Source organism: Macrosteles quadrilineatus, unplaced genomic scaffold (genome assembly GCF_028750875.1).
Source record: "Macrosteles quadrilineatus isolate MER2022 unplaced genomic scaffold, UCM_ALF_1.0 Scaffold_1__1_contigs__length_201487025, whole genome shotgun sequence".
NCBI classification, from domain to species: Eukaryota; Metazoa; Arthropoda; class Insecta; order Hemiptera; family Cicadellidae; genus Macrosteles; species Macrosteles quadrilineatus.
The window spans coordinates 20,614,934-20,638,582 of NW_026542594.1; the positions used below are offsets into that span (position 1 = coordinate 20,614,934).

The 23,649-nt window shown below is 34.9% G+C and overlaps 1 protein-coding gene across 1 annotated transcript in view; it reads right to left on the reverse strand.

Moving 5' to 3' along the window:
• LOC128995074 (3 beta-hydroxysteroid dehydrogenase type 7) overlaps positions 1-23,649 on the reverse strand; it is a 96,946-nt gene that overhangs the window by 64,242 nt on the left and 9,055 nt on the right. The window contains exon 3 of the mRNA XM_054419962.1: positions 22,762-22,926. Coding sequence (XP_054275937.1) covers positions 22,762-22,926 — 165 coding nt within the window. The remainder of the gene's footprint in view (positions 1-22,761; positions 22,927-23,649) is intronic.

The following is a 23,649-nucleotide window of genomic DNA, read 5'->3' on the forward strand; positions in this document are numbered from 1 at the left end:
TCCACACTGGTTTCAGAATAGTTTGATATAATAGCAATTTAAATAATGTTTATTTTCGGGCCAAAAACGTCATTTGTTTATGTTTATGATCCATACCGGGGTAGTACTGTAGCTTAAAAATCGATTAAAGAATTGGAACAGTCAGCAGGCGCTTGACTTTTCATGGTAAGTGTTGTTTAGTTAGGGGTTTAAACCTGTTGATTATTGATATTTTTCGTCATACTCCAGAAAAAACAGCCGTTTTAGCGAATTTCCCTATAGGGAAGTAGCTATTACCGTAGGTGGCACACGGTAAGACCTAGGCCCGAGGCCGATTTACTTTTTCATTTTGATGTCCCCATAGGCCAAAAACAGCATTCGTTAAAAAATATATATGTATTAATTTGTGATACAAAAAACTTCAGTAATTTTTGTCCGATTTTGATGAAATTCGGTTTAAAGGTGTAAAGCGGGATGAACTTGAATGAGTTCGTTAACCAGCATGATTGGATCAAGGGAACGGGGTTTTGTGGGATAAAAATTGGCCTTTCTAATTTTTGACCCTCAAAACACGGTTTTTCAATTTCTCTCTAGACCTTTTTAAAGAGCTTAAAAACAAATAATTCAGTATATAAAAGTGTTTTTGTACGGTTATTGGTAACGGAGAAAATTGTAAATTTAAAATTCCCATGTTATGGAGACATTTTGTAAAATTTGTAGTTTGCTTGTTTATCGATATATGTTGACAAAACTTGGCAAATGTATTCATTTTAGCGAATTTCCCATATAGGGAATAAGCTATTACCGTAGTACTCATGGTAAGACCTGGACGCGGGACCGATTTTTTTTTTCGTTTTGAGGTCCCTAGAGGCCAAAAACACCATCCGTTCAAATTCATATATATATATATATATGTGTCCGTTAGCACGATAACTCGAGCAAAAATGATCCGATTTTGATGAAATTTGGTACAAACGTGTAAACCTACGTTTATTCGAACGAGTTCGCGATCCAGCATGATCGGACCATGGGAACGGGGGTTTACGGGGGGTTTTATGGGGTAAAAATAGGTTTTTCCCATTTTTGACCCAAAAAACATAAAATTTAACAATTTCTTTCCAAACCATTTTGTAGAGCTTAAAAAAACAAATAATTTAGTACATTGAAGCGTTAATATACGCCTAATGGTTACGGAGAAAATTCCAAAAAATTGTAAATTTAAAATTCCCATGTTATTCTTATGGAGAATAAGTAAACTGTTGTAGTTTGCTTGTTTATGAACATATTTTGATCAAATTTGGAAAATGTTTTTATTTCTTACTACCATTTAACATTTTACAAAAAAAAAGTTTTACCCCCCCTGATGCAGCAAACCTAAGTACTTGTTAAACTAATTCTATTTAAATCGGGAATAAATGTTATATTTTTAAGTAGACATTTCAGTGTAAATCAAATCAGTCAAATGGAAATTCGCTTAGTCTGCAGGTTTGCTGCGGCGGGGGTATTTTACTAAGCTATTATTACTTTACTAAAATACACACTTTATTAGTTTCATTGTTGCAGCAAACCTAGGTACTTGTTAAACCTAATGTTATTTAAATAGATTTAATTGAAAACCAATTCAGTCAAATGGAAATTCACTTAGTCGGCAGGTTTGCTGCGGCGGGGGCATTTGATACATGCGTTGCTGGTCTAAAAGCAGCTCTTTTTATTTATATTTGTCTGTTTTCTGCCTCGTCTCTAACCTCCATTCCTGAATCTCTAACCTATCACCAAATTTAGGCTGCGTACAAACTGATACGCAGTCATAGGGTAGTTTTGGATCATACAAACTGATCCGGGGGTCTGGCAGGTAAATAATAGGGTCGCTTGACACATTGGAATTGACCCGCGAATCGTTGATGGAAAGAGGGGACCTCTCCCGGCCTCTACGGGGGAAATAAGGTGAATAATACCACATATTAAACGTTTAATCTATGATAATACACTAAGTATCTCCTTACACCTACGATTTAGTTAATTTGGCTTAATATCACTAGCCTATTTTATGGACCTTTTCAACTAGTAAAACTAATTTTTATTATTTAGTACTAGCTGTTGTACCCGTGCTTTGCAACGGGAAGAGGACACAAAATAGAAACATTTTAATCTTTACATCTGTTGCATATAATAGTTACACATCCGCCAACGCTTTTAGAAACAAAATTCAACTTTTATGGCCCTTAATTTGACAGCGTGCCATTATTGGCACATGAGGATTCAAAAAAATGTCACGTTCGCCTGTTAACTTTTTAATTCCAAAAAACGGCGTCCAAAGGTTCTTTGCCTATTGCTATTATGGTTTAGTGCACTATAGTGGATGTTTTGGAAATTACTTTCACTTTAGACCAACATATAGAAAAGGAAGTATGGAGCCTTAGTGTAGAAGGTTAGTAAATTACTTCTTATTTCAATATTTTAGCTTGTTTACTTATATATCTAAGTGATTTGCACAGATTAAAGATGAGAAAACATAACACAGGTCAGTAATTAGCTTAAATATGAATATTGATTTTTTTATAAACTAAACAATTTGAGTGTGACAAAAATGGCACATTGCCAAAGAACCAGGGAACAATGAAAATTGTTGGGCGTGCTAAAAATGGCACATTACCAAAAAGATGGAGTTATTTTTTTTAGTTTATTGAGCGCGCCTATAGTGGCACACTGTTTATAAAACAGGGAAAGATATTTATATTTGTAAATGTATGTCTCTTATTTCCACAAATTGTAAAATAAAAATGTTTTTGTGAGGAAAGATTTTATAGACTGTTTAGAAAAGACTTTGGCTTTACAAAAAATCCCGACCATCCATGGCAACAAATATCTACCATAAAGAGTTTTATTTCCTGCTGAAAGTGAATCTTCTTATATGAAAGTTGATTGTGCATTCCGATAAAGACTTTTGGTACTTACAAATATTTGCTCACCGTATCGACATATCGTGGAATAACGCATTGCTGCTACGTTGAAAATAATTAAACTGAAAACCAGCAAGACAATATGTCACTAAAAAATTTTAGTTATGGGATGTTTGAATCGCTAACCAAAGAAAGGAGTAAAAGACAAGTTCTAAAAGACAAGGATTTACTTCTTCTCACACCAGCTGCTCTGATGTATGTTGAAGATGTACGCTTTGATGGTGTTATGGACACTACCCTTTCATTGTATACATCAAGAGGTCGATGCAGATTTTGCAAAAATAAAAAATCGTCGATAGAGTGTTCAAAGTGCAATGCGAGGCTGTAACTGAAAGAAAATAGCAATTGTTTTGTGGGGTTTCACCAAAAGTAGATGACGTTTCTTGATGGACATACTCTAATGAAATTTAAAAAGATTTTCCTGATGGGCATGACTAATGAAATATCAATAAATTATATAATAATGTATTTTCTATTGTAATCACATAGTTTTGTAGAAAATTTACACATGTATACATTTTAGTTCCTTTTTTATCATGACGTTTATACCATTTTATATTGGATTGATAACTTTTGTGGAGAAATTGATTTTTTTATTTCTTACATATAATTATAGTTATACAATTTTGATATCCAATATGTGATAATGTCGACTTATTCAAACCCTAAAGTTTATTTTTAAGTGCTATACAGATAAACTTGTTGTATTTAATTCAACATGAGATTCCTAGAGAAATCTCCGCATCTTTGGCAAAGTGCCAAAAATGGCACACATGAAAAAATTGTGAAAAATACTTATAAGAATTTTAAAATTATTTTTTTGTAGTTCCTTTGGACTTTTTTGATTGAAATATTTCAAGGAAAAGGTAGTTTTCAAAAAAAGATTTGTTTGCCAAATTAAGGGTTAATAGAAACGTTTAAGTTATGACTTTTAAATCTGGTAAGTAGTGGATACCACCATTTTGGTTTTGATTAATTTTAAATATTGTGTAGGCTGATATGAGAAACACTGACCAAATCTTCAAATAAAACTTTCATATACATGATTTACCTTCATCTCCCTTAGTTACATATCTTTTTTCTTTATTTTTGACATTTCAAATTTCAATTTTGAAGTTGCAAAAATACTAATTATTAAATTTAAATGAACATTTTTTTTAATTTCACTCTTCTTCATATTAAATCACAAATCCTTCCATCTTCAGTTTCTTCACTTAGTGCAGTAGAAATAGGGTTTGAGGTGGAACTAATTGCAACAGAAATTATTCCAGTTAGAAATGGTAGGTAATACACTTATAAAAAACATACTAAAAATATACATTTGTACTGTTACGCAAAATACGGTTTTTTGGTCGCCATTTAAAAAAAACTGTAAAATTTTAAATTATTGTTAAAAAAATCTGGTTTGGTATCAAATTATAGAACATTTCATGCTGGAAAAGAATATAATGGTTGAATTTAAAATATACTGTTAACAGTGATGCACTATAGACGAAAAAGGTGCGTTTAAAAACGTGGCATTTGAAAAGTTTTTTATTTATAAGTTATTTTATACTTTAAATTTTTTTTTTTCATTTTTGACCCTTTAAACGTAAAATTTCCCAATTTCTCTCTAGACCTTTTTAAAGAGCTTCAAAAACAAATAGTTAAGTATATCAAAGGGGTTTTGTACGATTATTGATAACGGGGAAAATTAAAAAAATTGGAAATTCAAAATCCCGATGTTATTCTTATGGAGAATATGGTAAAAAGTTGTAGTTTCCTTGTTTATGGATATATTTTGATACAACGTTGAAGATTTATTTATTTTATACTAAACAATTAATATTTTACTAAAAACACACTTAATTGGTTTCCTTGTAGCAGCAAACCTTGGTACTCGTTTCGTTAAACCTAATGTTATTTATTTAATAGACTAGCAACAGAGCCCATTGTGGTCAAATTAATGCAACGGTCTCTAGTAAAATAATGGTTATGAAATTCATACACCACTTTACTCACTAATATTTGGTACATACTGTATTAAGCTCATAACATTAGAATCACACACTTAACATAAGAAACACACTTTAAACACAAATGCAAATTGTTAACAACAATATTTAATCAAAGAAAATTTAATTAAATAACAATATAACAATAAGCTGTTAAATTATCAACTTATTTTTCGTATGGTTAGATTATGCATACTGGTAAATCAATTATTGCCATCTATAAAAATAATTGGTGTTTCTTTCCCGAGTCGGGTTAGCTCTTCTACCAGACCGATTTTCATAATTTTGGCCTTAAGCCGGGTTTACACTATGTAGCTAAACCTGCTACATTGCAGATTTGTGTAACATCTAGCAATGTTATATAATATTTGCTAGAAGTAGAAAAAGTAACTTTACAAAAGTGCTATATAACACTGCTATATGTAGCAGATCCTGCTATATATAGCTAAAATTGTGCTATCCATCGGGAGTCGGTAAATATAAAAAAATACGTGCTACATCTAACATTGCCATATGTAGCGCTGAACGGTTTTGCTCAGCGATCTTTGTTTACAATGGAAGGACTGGAAACGGAAAGTGGCAGTGCCTAGGATCGGGATGATATTATCGGGGCTATTGATATTATAAACTTAATTGAACTGTTCCGTGGACAACCGGCGTTGTTATCATACGTAAAACGTTTTTGAAGTTACCGTCGCCTTATTTAGCGTTTTAATTGTGGATTGTCAGGGTATTCATCATCATTAAGGTCCCGTAATAAATCTGCTACACTGTACTTATTTCTCGAAGCAAGAAGCGGTCAAACCTAAAACTTGCTAAAATCTTCGCTCGTGTCTGTCTCTCTCTCTGACTTCCAAGATCACCACGATAGCTGCCACGAACAATGTCTCTTCAGCGCACATTTCGATACGGAATGCGAATGAGGTAGTGCTATGTACATATAACATATAGCACGAGCACCAGAATCACTAAAATTGTTTGTAAATTTTTCATACAGCAAAAGTTATAAAGCAATGTTATATAGCAAAAGTTATATAGCAGGTTTTGCTACATAGTGTAAATTCGGCTTTAAACTAAAACTATTGATGCACCATAGATTTGCTATTAAGCATCAGCACTCATTTTGACGTATATTTTGAGCTATGCACAAACTGCCTCCCTGTACATTACTTACGGGAGTTAAATTTTTTTTTCGAGTTCGTTTGGCTCTTCTACCGGACCGATTGTTATAATTTTGGTCTCAAAGCTATGCAAGCACATATTTGTCATCATTAATTTATCAAATGTATAACCCTACGAAAACAATTAAATTGGATTTTTTCAATTTTTACTTCAATTAAAAATGTATTCCAGCAGTTACATTATCCTATATGTTTTTATCTAAAAATCTTCAGTGGAATACCAGATTCCATTGGCATTATTGATTATTGAGATTGGACGTACCTAAAGCACACTGCTAAATTATAAACGACCCAAATTGTTTAAAAATGGAGTTATCTATCATCGATTTATAGTTAAAAAGATCTTACTTGCAAACTCAACAGTACCTAAGCTAATTGTCGACGTTGACGGGTTTAACCTAGCAAATCTTAAAAAAATCAAACTTTAATAATTATTTGAAAATCTACACGAATTCCTTTCCAATGACCCATTAGGCTATAAAATCGGTCCAGTAGACTAGTTAGATTTAGTTAGTAGATTTAGTTGTACAAAGATTTTTAATACTGAATTACTAGATTTTAATTGAAAATCAATTAAGACAAATGGAAATTCGTTTAGTCAGCAGGTTTGCTGCGGCGGGGGTATTTTGTACTACGATTGTATTTCTAAATAGTGCTTATAACCACTATTATAACATTTTTCAGCATTAAATTTCCTATAATTTGATACCCAAAAAGTTATTTTTACGAATATTAAAATTTTGACACTTTTTTCAAGATGGCGGCCAAAAAACGTATTTTGCGCCACAGTACGGATGTATATTTTTAGTATGTTGATTAGAAGCATACTACCTACCATTCACAGCAAGAATCATTTCTGTTGCAATTAGTTCCACCTTAAGCTATATTTTCGATTATTTCTACTGCACTAACTCACAATAAATCATTAGCAAAACTAAGTCATCTGTTATAATCTTTAGAAATATTGTTGTGCCTTATCAATAGTCTTTTGAAAATATTAAAGAAACTACATCTATACTATAAAAAGTTGTAAACATTTAGCATTAAAAACAGCAGACAAAACTAATATGATTATCAAAGCATCAAGGACTAAAAAATGTAATAGCAAATACAGTATTATGTTTCATTGCATCTCTGATTCTACTCAACAAAAATATCAACAAACAACATAATATACACTGAGCTATATCTCAATGATAATATACAAACCAGTTCTTTTAATCAGTTCCATCACCATTGCATTTACATTTTCACACTTACCTTAAGTAAGCATAGTAACAGATATTTCATTGATTTTAGAAACAAAAGAACACTGTGTACTGCTTAGTTTATGATATTTTCCTTGGTTAAATTTAATCAGGGGTGTGACAATACACAAATAATAAATTTATCAAATAAAGTAAATGTGAACTGAAAGATATGTTAAGATAAAATAAGAGTATTTTGTATTACCATTTGAAAATTAAATATTACTAGTGAACCTGTGCGGCTCAATGCCCCGCAAAAACATATGAATTTAGAAAACAAATTCATCGTGTTATATATTGACTCGTTGAAAATTAAATACAGTAATAATAAAGCATTAGAAAGGAAGCAATCCAGCCCTTTTCTAGCTGTATGCGTATTATATTTAGTAAATTAATAAGTGTTCAAGTTCAAGTATGTTACGGGTTAGTTATTTTTTAAGACTTTTAAAAACACATTTAACAAAACATTTTATCATATCAAACCAATAGGCAGTGAATGTAGCATATTCCTATGTAGCATATTTTGAGGGTCATAAAATGCTGCTTGAAGACAACACTTTTAAAAATAAACACTGAAAAACAATATTTTTTTCACAAAAGCACTTCCATAAATACTACGATTTTAGTTTTAAAGTTACCTTCAGGAATATTACCCTGGTCAGAATTTTCCGTAATGAATATGCTTGTCCTACTATTAAAAGATGTAGGTCCTAGCCTTACTTAAAACAACATATACATATATAATATATAGTTGCTCATGACTGAAATTGGTCTGGCTAAGAACATTGCTGCTCTTTAAATAAATTGCTTGTGCTGCAAATACCAAAGATAACAGAAATTAGCATCTTTCCATTTTAAAAGGTAACTTTGTTTCAGACGGGCAAATTTGTTATCCTCGAAATCAAAATATGTCCTTACTCACTTGTTCCATGTTAGGACTTTAGATTCTACTTTACATTGTTTTTAACCGTTCCGATCATGAAGCCTTGGGCCATTAATGAGGCCCTTTTTGATGTATTAATATCAATAAAACCACTGCCTCCTTTTATTAGTCTAATCTGTGTCTTGGCAATCCACTGACCTCTATATTTAAAAACTCAGTTGGATTTTCTAGATGGGTGCCTCTGCCTTCGACTGTTTTCGAGGACCCACTCTTCCCCTTGGCATACTGACAATTAATTACCTAACTTGTAAAGTTCATGTAGTAATTCATTAATACTGTTAGTTTATAAAGAAAATTAGATAAAAGGTACTTGGCTTGGTGCTTTCATAACTGCAAACTCAAAATACACCCACAAGTAAAAAAGAATCAAGTTATTGGTTAAAAAAACTTTGTTTGTGTAAAAACATTAGTCACATGAAGTAGATGATTTGTTTGATTTCTCGATCAGCTGTTTCGTTTCTAATGAATTAATAATGTCAAAGATTTGTGATTTTAAATACATCAATTATTATAGTAAAATTTTCTAAATATGGTAACTTTATTCTCAACTAAATTTTACTATTCCCAGCATTAAAATAAAGTAGTAAGATCCATTAGGAGTATAGTTTAAGGCACACAATCCTTGATTGAAATGTAGTATACATTAACAGTCATAATACACAGCAATTATTATGTAGTAGACTTTGACTATTTTCAAGTAACAAACATATGTTTCCGTAAATAAAAATTATCTCCCTTGTTATCCTTATGGAGAAATACGAAACTTTAAAGGGCCCCAGGGCCTCACTCTCTAATTATTTCCTTAAAAAGAATGTTTCCTGCACAACTTCACGTTACGCTCTTTCCAATGACACCAAAAACATGTCAATTGGTTCAGTAGTTTCGGAGGAGTAATTGTCACAAAAATCGTGCTTGCGTATTAAATAAGTACGAGAGCACGCCCCGTGGTCGAAAAATCGACCAAAAGTATGTTTTGTGCAAACTTCTCTATTTTCACCCCACACTGTTAAATAAAACATGTGATTGGAATGTCTTCCATTTGTTTTGATTTTCTGTTTATATTTTGTTGTTAATTCGTCATCACCATAGCAACCCATAAAACCCATGTTAATTTTTTAAAATTTCAAATTCATTTTTTGTGCTTATTTTTGTGCCTATTTTAGTTTATAAAGGGATTCTGCACACCTACAGGAAAATAGCTTTCTAACGGTATGCGTAGATTTTCCGTACGATACACACGAGCTGAGAAAAGAGGTTTTAAAGAAACATGCTTGCCTATTAATATATAGATAGATAGATATGTATACACATATACAACAGATTTTAGAACACAAAAATCAAATACAATTTAGTTATTAATGATATTCTTTAGTTTAATTTAAGCACAGGTTTAGCAAAACACAATAACTAAATTTACCTAAATATACGGATGATACAGCTGGTTCTTATTTATAGTGACTGTGTTGATTTTTGCTCTGTGAATAATTATCTTTTTTACGTATTTTTGAGCTCGGGCTCTCTTTTAAAGTTGTGACAAGTTTAATTCTTTGTTTGTTCTTTGTACTTGTTTCATAGTATCGCGGAAATAGTTAAATTAAACAATAAAACTTCGTTCAAACATAGGTCTAACCTACAAGCTCCTCCTGTTACAAGATTGTCAACAACTAATGTAAACAAAGCTAAGTATAATGTGCAACAAACAAACGAGTTCCTTGCTATGCCATTTGATGAAAATGTAAGTGATCCTGATGATGATTTTGTCTTTCCAAAACGTAAACTTACCTTTTCTTCCTCTGAATCTCAACCGAAACGCTATGTTTTAGATTCAAGTGAACTATGTAAAGGCAATCTATATAATTAATACGCTACATGAAACTTTGTCGGTTGAACTCCTCCGCCATTTCTTAACCGATTTTATCCATTGACGTCTCATTGGAAAGAGCGTGTCGCGTAGATTTGCAAACTGGCCTTACATTTTTGACAAAGTCCCTTGGGTTCTGCCCCAGTGGCTTTGAAAGTTCCCATGTTATCCTTATGAAGAACATAATTGTTTACATTTTGATCAGCTGTATAATTTAATTGCTGTTATTTATTGAGCGGAGCGAGCGAAGCGAGCGAAGCTCTTATACGTCGACTCTTATGCATTTCGTAATACGCAAACTCCTCCTAGACGGCTGAATCAATCGTTTTAAAATTTTGCATGGTGATAAAGACCATATCGGTGAGTGCCAACATCTATATGGCGTTAAAAAAGTCTCTCAGGAATCCGCCCCACTGGGTCTCAAAGTTTCAATGTAATCCTTATGGAAGTAGTATTTGACAGATAAACAAAGACATATGATCAGCTGTTGACTTTTAAATGCAGCAGATAAAGAAATAGCTGATAGCATTAATCCACAGATACTAGAACAGAAACGGTATGGATCATAAATATAATCAAATGACGACACTAGCTTGAGGTCCGTGACGTACGAAGTGGTGAAGGAAGTAGTAAAGGTGAGCAGTCTGGAGTGTAGAAACTGTCTGTGACGATTAGATTTAGGTATCTACATTCCTAAAATTCTATGGGAAGGGAAGAAAACGAGTTAGCGACGTAGGAAGTGGTGAAGGAAGTAGTCAATGAAAACTGTCCGGAGTGTGAGTACTGTTTATGACGATTAGATTAAGGTATCTGCATTCCTAAAATTCTATGGGAAGGGAGGAAAACGGGTTAGCGACGTAGGAAGTGGTGAAGGAAGTAGTCAATGAAAACTGTCCGGAGTGTGGGAACTGTTTATGACGATTAGATTAAGGTTTCTGCATCCCTAAAATTCTATGGGAAGGGAGGAAAATGGGTCCGCGACGTAGGAAGTGGTGAAGGAAGTAGTCAAGGCGAGCTGTCTGGAGTGTGGAAACTGTTTATGACGATTAGATTAAGATATCTACAATCCTAAAATGCTATGAAAAGGAAGGCAAACAGGGCCGTGACGTAGGAAGTGGTGTAGGAAGTAGTAAATGCGAGTTGTCTGGAGTTTGGGATCTGTTTATGACCAATAGATTAAAGTATTGGCAATCCAATAATGCTAAGGAGAGGGAGGTAAACAGGTCCGTGACGTAGGAAGTGATGAAGGAAGTAGTAAAAGCGAGTTTTTCGGAGTGTGGGAACTGTTTATGAAGATTAGATTAAGGTATCTGAAACCCTAAAATGCTATTTGAAGGGTAGGAAACAGGTCCGTGACGTAGAAAGTGGTGAAGGAAGTAGTCAAGGCGAACTGTCCGGAGTGCGAGAACTGTTTATGACGACTAGATTAAAGTATCTGCATTCCTAAAATTCTATGGGAAGGGAGGAAAACGGGTCCGTGACGTAGGAAGTGGTGAATAAAGTAGTCAAGGTAAGCAGTCCGGAGTGTGGAAACTGTTTATGACGATTAGATTTAGGTATCTGCACTCCTAAAATTCTATGGAAAGGGAGGAAAACGGGTTAGCGACGTAGGAAGTGGTGAAGGAAGTAGTCAATGAAAACTGTCCGGAGCGTTGGAACTGTTTATGACGATTACATTAAGGTATATGCATTCCAAAAATTCTATGGGAAGGGAGGACAACGGGTCCGCGACGTAGGAAGTGGTGAAGGAAGTAGTCAATGACAACTGTCCGGAGTGTGGAAACTGTTTATGACGATTATATTAAGATATCTACAATCCTAAAATGCTATGGAAAGGGAGGATAACAGGTCCGTAATGTAGGAAGTGGTGTAGGAAGTAGTAAAGGCGAGTTGTCTGGAGTTTGGGATCTGTTTATGACCAATAGATTAAGGTATTGGCAATCCAATAATGCTAAGGGAAGGGAGGTAAACAGGTCCGTGACGTAGGAAGTGATGAAGGAAGAAGTAAAAGCGAGTTTTTCGGAGTGTGGGAACTGTTTATGACGATTAGATTAAGGTATCTGAAATCCTAAAATGATATTGAAAGGGAAGGAAACAGGTCCATGACGTAGAAAGTGGTAAAGGAAGTAGTAAAGGCGAGCTGTCCGGAGTGTGAGAACCGGTTATGACGATTAGATTAAGGTATCTACAATCTTAAAATGTTATGGGAAGAGAGGGAGACAGGTCCGTGACGTAGGAAGTGGTGAAGGAAGTAGTAAAGGGGAGCAGTGTGGAGTTTGGGAACTGGAATCCGTTTGTAGTAGTTAGATTAATGTATCTGCAATGCTGAAATGCTATGAGAAGGGAGGGAAGCATGCCCGCGACATAGAAAATGGTGAAAGAAGTAGTAAAGGATAGCAGTACGGAGTGTGGGCAATGTTTGTGGCAATTAGATTAACGTATCTAAAATGCTAAAATGCTATGGAAAGTGATGAAATCAGGTCCACGGCTTAGGAAGTAGTAAAGTATGAGCATAGTGTGAGAACCGTCTGTGGCAGTTAGATTAATGTATCTTCAATCCTAAAATGCTATGAGAAGGGAAGGAAACAGGCCCCACGGCGTAGGAAGTGGTGAAGGAAGTAGTAACGGCTGGCAGTGCAGAGTGGGGGAACCGTTTGGGCAGTTAGATAAATGTATCTAATACTTAATTGCTATGAAAAGTGAAGGATACAGGCCTATGAAGTAGGAAATGGTGAAGGAAGTAGTAAGGCTTGCAGAGCAGAGTGTGGGAACTGTCTTTGGCAATTACATTAATGTATCTGCAATCCTAAAATGCTATGGGAAGGGAGGTAAACAGGTCAACAACGTAGGGGGTGGTGAAGGAAGTAGTAAAGGTGAGCAGTGTTGAGTGTGGGAATGGATTAATGTATCTGCAATGCTAAAATGCTATGGGAAGAGACTGTAGACTGTAGTTTAAAATGATTACGAAGCACGAATCGATACATATTTCGATACATGCAATCGTTTACAATAGAAATTTACAACTGAGTTGACAACAGCTGATTTTTACTCCATAGAGACTGAAAACGATTTTTCCTCCCTAAAGAGTAAAAATGTTACTTTAGACCCGCAACGCATGCATTAAAAACGACTGTGTTTACTGTAGTATGACAAAAATAATATAATATGAACCTTTGATGACTCCGCTCAATTTTGTGGATGCCTCTGCGAACGCCACCTAGTTTTTCAATTCAATGAAACGCATTGAGTACATTTATTTACTCTTTGAGTTTGTGTAAACATAACCCCCAAAACAAAAACAGATTGTGTTAGTATGATTGTAACTTAAATTTTTGAATTTATCGCTGTTTTGTGTAGATATAATTTGTTTATTTGTTGTTTTTTTCTTTTAAATGCATCCGACGCTACGACAATGAAACATAGACAGGAGGCGTAATCGTGATAACGACCGTAGCTACAGAACAGTGACACGTAATAGGCTCAACTATTAGGTTAAAATGCGCCCTAAGGCCAGGCGCACACAGGCGATTTTGAGTCGCGCAACAGTTGCCCGACTAAAATGTTCAACATTGTTTTAAATTGGAGTGCGCACACGAAGGAAACAGTCTGGGGACAGTCGCGCAACTGTTGCAACCGATGTTCCCGGACCCAATTTGCCAGCGACTGCTCTGCGACTCAATTGTTGCGGGACTGTCGCTCCAGGTTTGGTGTCCATTGAAACAAGTGTAGATGCGCACACATGCAACTAAATAGTCGCTGTGTCGCTCAGTCTCACCCCAGGAGTTCAACTACTCGTGGCCAGAACTGTCAAAGTAGTGTTTGCTCTCTTGTTGTGTGAAGTTTTTAGAAAATTACAAGTATGAGTGTGCGTGATGAGGATGTCGAACAATTAATTGATGAAGTTGAGAAGAGGCCGACTATATTTAAAGTCATTAAAACTGTCCTTTCACAAGTCGCTCACTATATATGGGATGAACCCAGTATCTTCTCTTTTTCTTTCGCGCGCGAAACTTCAGCAACAAAGCACATACTACGGCTGTATCATTGAAATCCATTCGGAACGCTGTAATGAATGTATTTCCAACACGTCTCAAGACTAGATCCGCGACTAAAAAGTTGCCTGTGTGCGCACTCCAGCTCAACTGTCGCTAGACTTCAGAGTCTCCGAGAGAGTTGTGCAACAGTCCCCCGATTAGTCGGGCAACTGTTGCGCAACTCAAAATCGCCTGCGTGCGCCTGGCCTAACACTACCCCAAAACAACTTTTCGTTCAAAATTGGCCCTCTATCAATGACCTGTGTTGCCTGTACAGCGAGGCATTTTGAGAAGGAGGTTTATTAATAATGAAGATAAACATGATCTGAATTACACACCGGTAATCTTTGAGTTGAATCTTTTAAATTCATTGTAAATATGACTGTTATTCGTTTTGAAATAACTCCTGTAATACTTTGCAATTGCTCGAATTTGAGCAACATGTACACTAGTAAATATCAAATTCTATCTGAACATTCTTATAGTTCTAATGGTAATGGCAATGGCGTGGATCAATCACGCGAGATGGATGATTCTACTTTGGAAAACCAAGTAAATGACCCAAAGTTAAAAATCCCTCCTATATTTTTGCACAACGTAAACAACCACCAAGAAATAATAAAAGATGTCCGAAATATGGTAAAGGCAACTTTTTCGACTCAAGTTCGAGGGCAGTCCCTTAAAGTGAACTTGTCTAATATAGATGACTTTAGAAATTTGACAGCCTTTTATGATTCTTCTAACATTAAATATCATACTTTTCAACCCCTACATGACAAAAAACTAGAAGTGATTGTCAGGAACGTCCCTACATCATTATCTGAGAATTAAATTAAAACTGAGCTAACAGATCAAAACTATCCTGTCATTAGAGTCACTAGGTTACTCAACAAAAACAAACTTCCACTCCCTCTTTGTGCAGTAGACTTAGAAAACAACGACAACAGCAAAGCTATCTTTAATTTAACCACAATATGTTTTGCAGTTGTAAGTGTCGAAATGAAAAGAAAATCTAGGCAAATTCCCCAATGCACTCGATGTCAACGCTATGGGCACACGAAGAACTTTTGTAAGTTGGACCCAAGGTGCGTGCGGTGCACTGGTCAACATCACTACTCTGAATGTCCTAAACAAAAAACTACAGCTCCTCAATGTGTTAATTGTGGCGAAAGCCACACAGCTAACTACAGAGGCTGTCAAGTATACCAGAAAATAACCAATCACAATCGGGGTAGTCCTCGCAATCGCCATCAAAACGCTACTGAGAAAAAAGAAAATACTCCTTCTCCCCCTGATTTGAATTCTGCTACTCATTTTCCTGAGATTCATACAAACTTTTCGCCTCAGGAACCTTCCACATCACGAGTTTCATTTGCTAAAGTTGCTGCTACGAGCCGCCGCAATATTAATAATTCATTCTCACAAGAACAACATGATGATGCTCCTGATACGTCTGTGTTTCAAAACTTTGAACAAATAATCCTAGATGTGGTGAAATCGTTCATTCCTACTCTCAAAAAGATAATAAGTAATGTGATAAGCTCTATTCTCTCAAATGGATCAGGTCAATTATTTTCAAATTAACAATTTAACCCTCCTTAACTGGAATGCCAATGGGCTTAGAGATAAACGTGCTACTTTTATCGCGTTTATGGTTAGACATAGCATCGATATTGCATGCATTACTGAGACACACCTGACCAATGTGGAAAATTTCAAAATTAATGGGTATTCTATATACAGGAAATATAGGCCTAATCCAATAGCTTCAGGTGGCGTTGCAATCTTTGTGCGAAGAACTTTGGACCATCATAATATATTTTTACCTCGTTTATCTTCGGTAGAAGCTGTTGGTGTAAAAATTAATTTAAGTCATGGTGCAGACTTTCGCTTAATTTCTGTCTACAAACCCCCGAACAAACGGCTACACAATAATGACTTGCAGGTGCTATTTGCAGAAAATTGTTCGACTGTTGTTATGGGGGACCTAAATTGTAAACATCAGATATGGGGTTGCAGAACCACAAACCCAAATGGAAACCGTTTGTTACGACTTACAAATAACTCAAACGTAATGATTGATGCGCCACAAGAACCACCACATTTCCCATGGCAACCTAATTATCAACCAGATATACTAGATTTGGTTTTGCACAAAAACTTTACAGCTCCAATCATTCAAAATGTTTTACCCGAGCTGGACTCTGACCATTCTCCCGTTATAGTAACCTTCTTCACGCAACCTCAATTTAGTTGTCCACCTCAACGATTAATTAATGGAAAGATAAATTGGGAAATTTTCAGTGCAGAATTGGATAAATGTTTAGAAGGTATGCCTAAATTATCGTCTTGCATCGAAATAGAAAACTCTGTAAAAATATTTACCGAATCATTGAAAACTTGTGCCAGGAAAGCTATCTTAAATCCCTCACGATCCACGCCAAATAACGACTACTATCATCCTCCGATGAGAATAATGCGTCTGATTAGAGAAAAACATAAAGTTAGACGACTTTGGCAGCGATACCATCTACCACACTTTAAAAGGCAACTCAACGAACTGGGAAGACGAGTGAAAACAGAACTCGAGGAATTTAGAATAGACAACTATAAGAAGTATGTTTCTGATATTCATCCGAGTGACCCAAATATGTGGAAAGCAACTAAACGTCTTTTAAGTACTCCTTCGATCATACCTACGTTGAAAAAAGACAACCTAATCTGTGAGACTGATTCACAGAAGTGTGAACTGTTGGCAGATTTTTATGAAACTACATTTCAACCCACTGATCTTGCTGATTATGGTGACGATGAGATGGTGAAAGAAACTTTGAATGGACAATTTTTATCTGCTGAACTACCAATAAAGTTTGCATGCCAATCTGAAATTAAAGCAGTAATTAAAAAACTTCCACTCCGTAAATCACCTGGCCATGACCTTATTCCTAATATTATTTTGCGAAATCTCACCAACAAAGGCTTTTCATATTTCACATCAATTATTAATGCATGTTTGTCTAAATCTTACTTCCCTTCTATTTGGAAGCATGCGGAAATATCAGTTATTCATAAACCCAATAAACCGAAGTCTTCTCCATCGAGTTACCGTCCAATCAGCTTACTTTCTACGCTTTCTAAAGTCTTTGAAAAAATCATCTTGAAACGAATTGCCTGTTACATGGATGCTGCAAATATAATTCCTGCTCATCAATTTGGATTTCGGCCAAAACATTCGCCCATACATCAAATCCTACGAATATATGAAACGATAGTCAAAGGGTTTGAGAGGAAACAGCACACAGTAACGGCATTTCTTGACATATCTCAGGCATTTTATAAGGTATGGCATGACGGTCTTGTCTTTAAATTGATTAATTTCCGATTTCCAAAATATTTAACCAGTATTGTAAAATCGTTTCTCTGTCACAGGACCTTCTCTGTTAAAATTAGTTCTTCCAAATCATCTGTACGACGAGTCAATGCAGGAGTTCCACAAGGTTCAATTTTGGGCCCTGTATTATTCAATCTATACATGGCAGACATCCCTCTTCCAGAAGACGCCTCATTAGCTCTCTACGCCGACGACACTGCTATCCTGTGCCAACATTCCGACATCCACGAGGCCACGTATTCCCTGCAATACTCTGTGGATCTTCTCATTGATTGGTTCTACAAGTGGAAATTTTGCCTAAATTCAACTAAATGTGAGACAAAAATATTTTCCTTGAAAAAACATACATTGCCACATGAAATTCAAATATATGGTAACTTTCTACCTTGGAACCCTGATGACCAGGCCATAAAATATCTTGGAGTATGGCTGGACAAAAAACTGAATTGGAACTACCACGTTAATCAAAAACTGTCCCAAGGTTATGCACGCCTTGCAAAGCTTTTCCCTTTAATCAATAGGAAATCTACTCTGAAGCCAGCTTGTACAGTTCTAATCTACAAATCAATAATTCGGCCTTTGATTACATTTGCATCTCCTATCTGGGGATTAGCTATATCAAAAAACAAACTCTTCAAAATTCAAGTGATTCAAAACAAAATTCTAAGAATAGCGGTGAATGCTCCCTGGTTTGTTAGAAACAGGCATATACATGAAGAACTAGGAGTGGAGTCTATCTCGGCCTTTATTGAAAAAACCACCTCAAAATTTCTAAAATCTTTAAACGATGTTCCTGGTGCATTAACTTTTCATCTTGGTGAAGCAACTGAGAACAGGAGGCTACGTCGAAGGCTCCCTCAAGATCTATTGGATGAATGAAGCCTAAAGACGATTAAATTATTCTCTAAATTAATTATGTTACAGGGTGACTCAGGTTTGGGCGAACCCACGATGTTATTATAGTTAATTTCTTTTTAATTTTGTTAACACTTCTGTGTATAATGTCTACATTGAACCAGAAATAAATGCTGTTAAAAAAAAACCTAAATATACATATAAAAAAAAAAAAATGTGATGTGCAAGTTATGTTAGGTTAATCTAACACATGTTAAGCAGTTCAAATTTATTTAAATTAGCCTCCAAATGCATACAAAATATCTATACATTGTAATTTTCTTACTGTTTCCATGAAAATATATCAATAACATTATTTTCATAACACTTAAGATCGAAAGCAGAGCCTGAGTTGATACAGCAACGCTTTTAGAACATCTTTTTTTATTTCTATAATCATTGACATAGTTTTTGAATAAATGATCTTTGATACATTTTAGATTAAACTAGCTGTAACCCGCGGGCTTTGCCCTGTTTAACTTCTTAATTTTCAAGATGATCTCGTTCGCATGGCTCAATAACGTCCTGGTTGAAGTTCGTTCGCTACGCTCACTCACCTTTAGGTTGGAGCTCGTTCGCTACGCTCACTCACCTTTAGGTTGGAGCTCGTTCGCTGCGATCACTCGTCTCGCTCTCAAAGCGTTGTCTAAGTTAATCTTATAGAATGTTATTATTTACGTGAGCTTTGCTCATTTGTACATTTTAAATTTTACGTTCTTGAACTTTCACGTGAATTTCCTTATTTATTTCTGTGTTTTATACTTTTCAAATAATACATAGTTTGTTGTAAATTATTCTTGATACACCAGTTATAGTACTATTGTGTCATTAAAAAAAACATAACGCCTTCAATTAAATACCTTAAGCACAATGTCAGTTTTAGTCTTTTAATTATGTACTTATGTACAAGTATTCAGTACGAGTTCACGTTTCTTGATCCATAGTTCAACAAGTAACTACAAAGTTAGTTTATGTTGAATTTTACGCCTATTAGATAAACAAAAATGAAAATTGTCTATCATTGACAAGGGTTTAAACAGACTAGCAGCGATACCCGTGTCAAAATACAATGCCAATTATACAATTTGTGGGAGGAATATTATATAACATTCAAGACCTACTTATATAGCAATAAAAACACTCCTGAATGATCTAAAATGCTGTTACAACATCTACAGGTGTACCAAATTAATTGATTTCAGACAAACCGTTGGTTCATTATACAATGGCGAAATACAATTATTTTCACTAAATCAATCCCAATGAATAACGTAAAAATATGATTAATGTTCTTTAATACATTGTGTTCAAAAACTATAGGTGTCACTAGTTCAAATCTCGGAAATATCAAATAAAAATATAGGCTATCATATTATAGATGATTTCAAAGCCCGTTAAAAAAGAAACATTTTGGTAAAAACAGGAGTAAATGATCTTTAGCAGTTTTAAAATGGTGGTCACTTTTTTGAAAAAGTTTGATTTTTACGGAATAACCTGTATTTTTTCAATTTGCAGATATTTTTACCCTGATTAATATTATCACATTCCTTATGAGCTAATCTTTATTCTGGTATCCGATATCATAATATTATCAAACTAAATAACAAAACAACAAATGTCAAACAAATTTGTTTTTGAAAATATTTACAACGCCAAATCTCTAGAAATTCAAAGAGCATTATATGTCAAACAGCAAATCATTTTATAGGTCTTGCTATTCCAAGCAACTTTCGAATTTAAACCACACCCATATCTCTTTTAGTTTTTGAGTTATCAAAAAATAACATTATTTCCCCATATAAAACGCATTGTAATTGTTAACGCAGGTCATAGTAATAGGACTATATTTCACAAAAATCGGACGGATCATAAAAAATTTATGATTTTATGTTAAGATGCCTCTACATTGTAGTAAAAATAAAGATTTAGATATCCCCCGATCAGCTGTCCGATTGAGCAAAATAGAGTGATACAATTCTGGCAAAGGGTGTTCTGTGGAAAAAGATTGGCTTATTAACAATTTTCTATTTAAAATTTACCAGAATTTACCATTTAAAATCGGTTACAAGACAGATAATCTGACGTTACATTTTTATTCTTTGCCTGCTGAGATATATTACAAGTTCTAAATGCAGAACGTTATCTCCTACATTCCTCTCTCTATGAATAAACAAATCACATGATTATGTCAATTTAAGTAAATACATTTTGTTAATGTCAACACAACAACTTGTTAACAGAACTATACACTCATTTATATTTTATTTTATTATTATTTATTTATATTAAATAAAGTATCTATACTGTATCGTGAACCTGATTACTAAATACTTGCTGTAAGAGCGAAATTTGAACTAACCATTTTGTTACCTCCACCCAATAATGCTGTCCTCGTCTGGACAGCAAAGAGCAACCCTTACCTTAAGTTGTTATAAGAAGTATTATAAGAAGTATGTTTCTGATATTCATCCGAGTGACCCAAATATGTGGAAAGCAACTAAACGTCTTTTAAGTACTCCTTCGGTCATACCTACGTTGAAAAAAGACAACCTAATCTGTGAGAGTGATTCACAGAAGTGTGAACTGTTGGCAGATTTTTATGAAAGTACATTTCAACCCACTGATCTTGCTGATTATGGTGACGATGAGATGGTGAAAGAGACTTTGAATGGACAATTTTTATCTGCTGAACTACCAATAAAGTTTGCACGCCAACCTGAAATTAAAGCAGTAATTAAAAAACTTCCACTCAGTAAATCACCTGGCCATGACCTCATTCCTAATATTATTTTGCGAAATCTCACCAATAAGGGCTTTTCATATTTCACATCAATTATTAATGCATGTTTGTCTAAATCTTACTTCCCTTCTATTTGGAAGCATGCGGAAATATCAGTTATTCATAAACCCAATAAACCGAAGTCTTCTCCATCGAGTTACCGTCCAATCAGCTTACTTTCTACACTTTCTAAAGTTTTTGAAAAAATCATCTTGAAACGAATTGTCTGTTAGATGGATGCTGCAAATATAATTCCTGCTCATCAATTTGGATTTCGGCCAAAACATTCGCCCACACATCAAATCTTACAAATATATGAAACGATAGTCAACGGGTTTGAGAGGAAACAGCACACAGTAACGGCATTTCTTGACATATCTCAGACATTTGACAAGGTATGGCATGACGGTCTTGTCTTTAAATTGATTAATTTTGGATTTCCAAAATATTTAACCAATATTGTAAAATCGTTTCTCTGTCACAGGACCTTCTCTGTTAAAATAAGTTCTTCCAAATCATCTGTACGACGAGTCAATGCAGGAGTTCCACAAGGTTCAATTTTGGGCCCTGTATTATTCAATCTATACATGGCAGACATCCCTCTTCCAGAAGACGCCTCATTAGCTCTCTACGCCGACGACACTGCTATCCTGTGCCAACATTCCGACATCCACGAGGCCACGTATTCCCTGCAATACTCTGTGGATCTTCTCATTGATTGGTTCTACAAGTGGAAATTTTGCCTAAATTCAACAAAATGTGAAACCAAAATATTCTCCTTGAAAAAACATACATTGCCACATGAAATTCAAATATATGGTAACTTTCTACCTTGGAACCCTGATGACCAGGCCATAAAATATCTTGGAGTATGGCTGGACAAAAAACTGAATTGGAACTACCACGTTAATCAAAAACTGTCCCAAGGTTATGCACGCCTTGCAAAGCTTTTCCCTTTAATCAATAGGAAATCTACTCTGAAGCCAGCTTGTACAGTTCTAATCTATAAATCAATAATTCGGCCCTTGATTACATATGCATCTCCTATCTGGGGATTAGCTATATCAAAAAACAAACTCTTCAAAATTCAAGTGATTCAAAACAAAATTCTAAGAATAGCGGCGAATGCTCCCTGGTTTGTTAGAAACAGGCATATACATGAAGAACTAGGAGTGGAGTCTATCTCGGCCTTTATTGAAAAAACCACCTCAAAATTTCTAAAATCTTTAAACGATGTTCCTGGTGCATTAACTTTTCATCTTGGTGAAGCAACTGAGAACAGGAGGCTACGTCGAAGGCTCCCTCAAGATCTATTGGAGGAATGAAGCCTAAAGAAGATTAAATTATTCTCTAAATTAATTATGTTACAGGGTGACTCAGGTTTGGGCGAACCAACGATGTTATTATAGTTAATTTCTTATTAATTTTGTTAACATTTCTGTGTATAATGTCTACATTGAACCAGAAATAAATGATGCTGTAAAAAAAACCCCCTTACCTTGTACGTTTATATTCTGCAGCCTTCGTAAGTCAGAGGGATAATCATATGTGACCAAGGCAGCGCAGTGGATAACACAGTCTACATCTCGGAATGCGTTCTTGCAGCTGTCCGGAGCTGTGATGTCGCCTACGATGCTCACTATGGGCTTTTTGATCTCATGACCTGTGCGGAGAGGATCAAATCATATCAGAGCAGAGAAGCTAGAACTGTCAACTGTCACAGTCGATTTATTGACAGATTGATCGTCATGTATGCAATTAGTTATATCAAACTTGCTTTCTATTTGGGCCAATTAGTTTCTAAAAGCATCAGTGTTGTTCGTAAGTTGTTGATCATAGATTATGTTGAAATATATGCAAATATGCAACATTTCCATTCCCCGGGTTTAAGTTGGATACTGTTGATCTGTAATAGTATAGATGATGATACAATACCAAGCCAATGTACTATAAAGTAAAAATCATGCATCACGTTTTTAGGGCCTAGTATTTTAGAATGAATGGTTGGCCTATTAAATCCTCTATGGAAATCGGAAAATTATACTTTGTATCACAATATCAACATTTGTTGTAAAGAAGTTAAAGTAGAATATAACGCAAGAAAGTTGTCCGGTGAGACTTTATGCAAAGTAGGCAGGTATTTAGAGTACACTAGATATTATGATCAAAACTTCAAACAATTTATATTCAACTGTTCCGGTGTAACCTGGCCATATTTTAACTTAAATGTGAATGCAATATGAGTATATTGAAAGCCAGCTATCAAAGGGAAATTGACAGCTGGGTCTCGGGAAAAGAGTTTAGGAAGAAAGGTTTCTTAGGAAGAAGGAGTTTATGGTGATAGAAGGAAAGAAGATCTGAGAAGAAAACTAAAAGGAGGTGGATG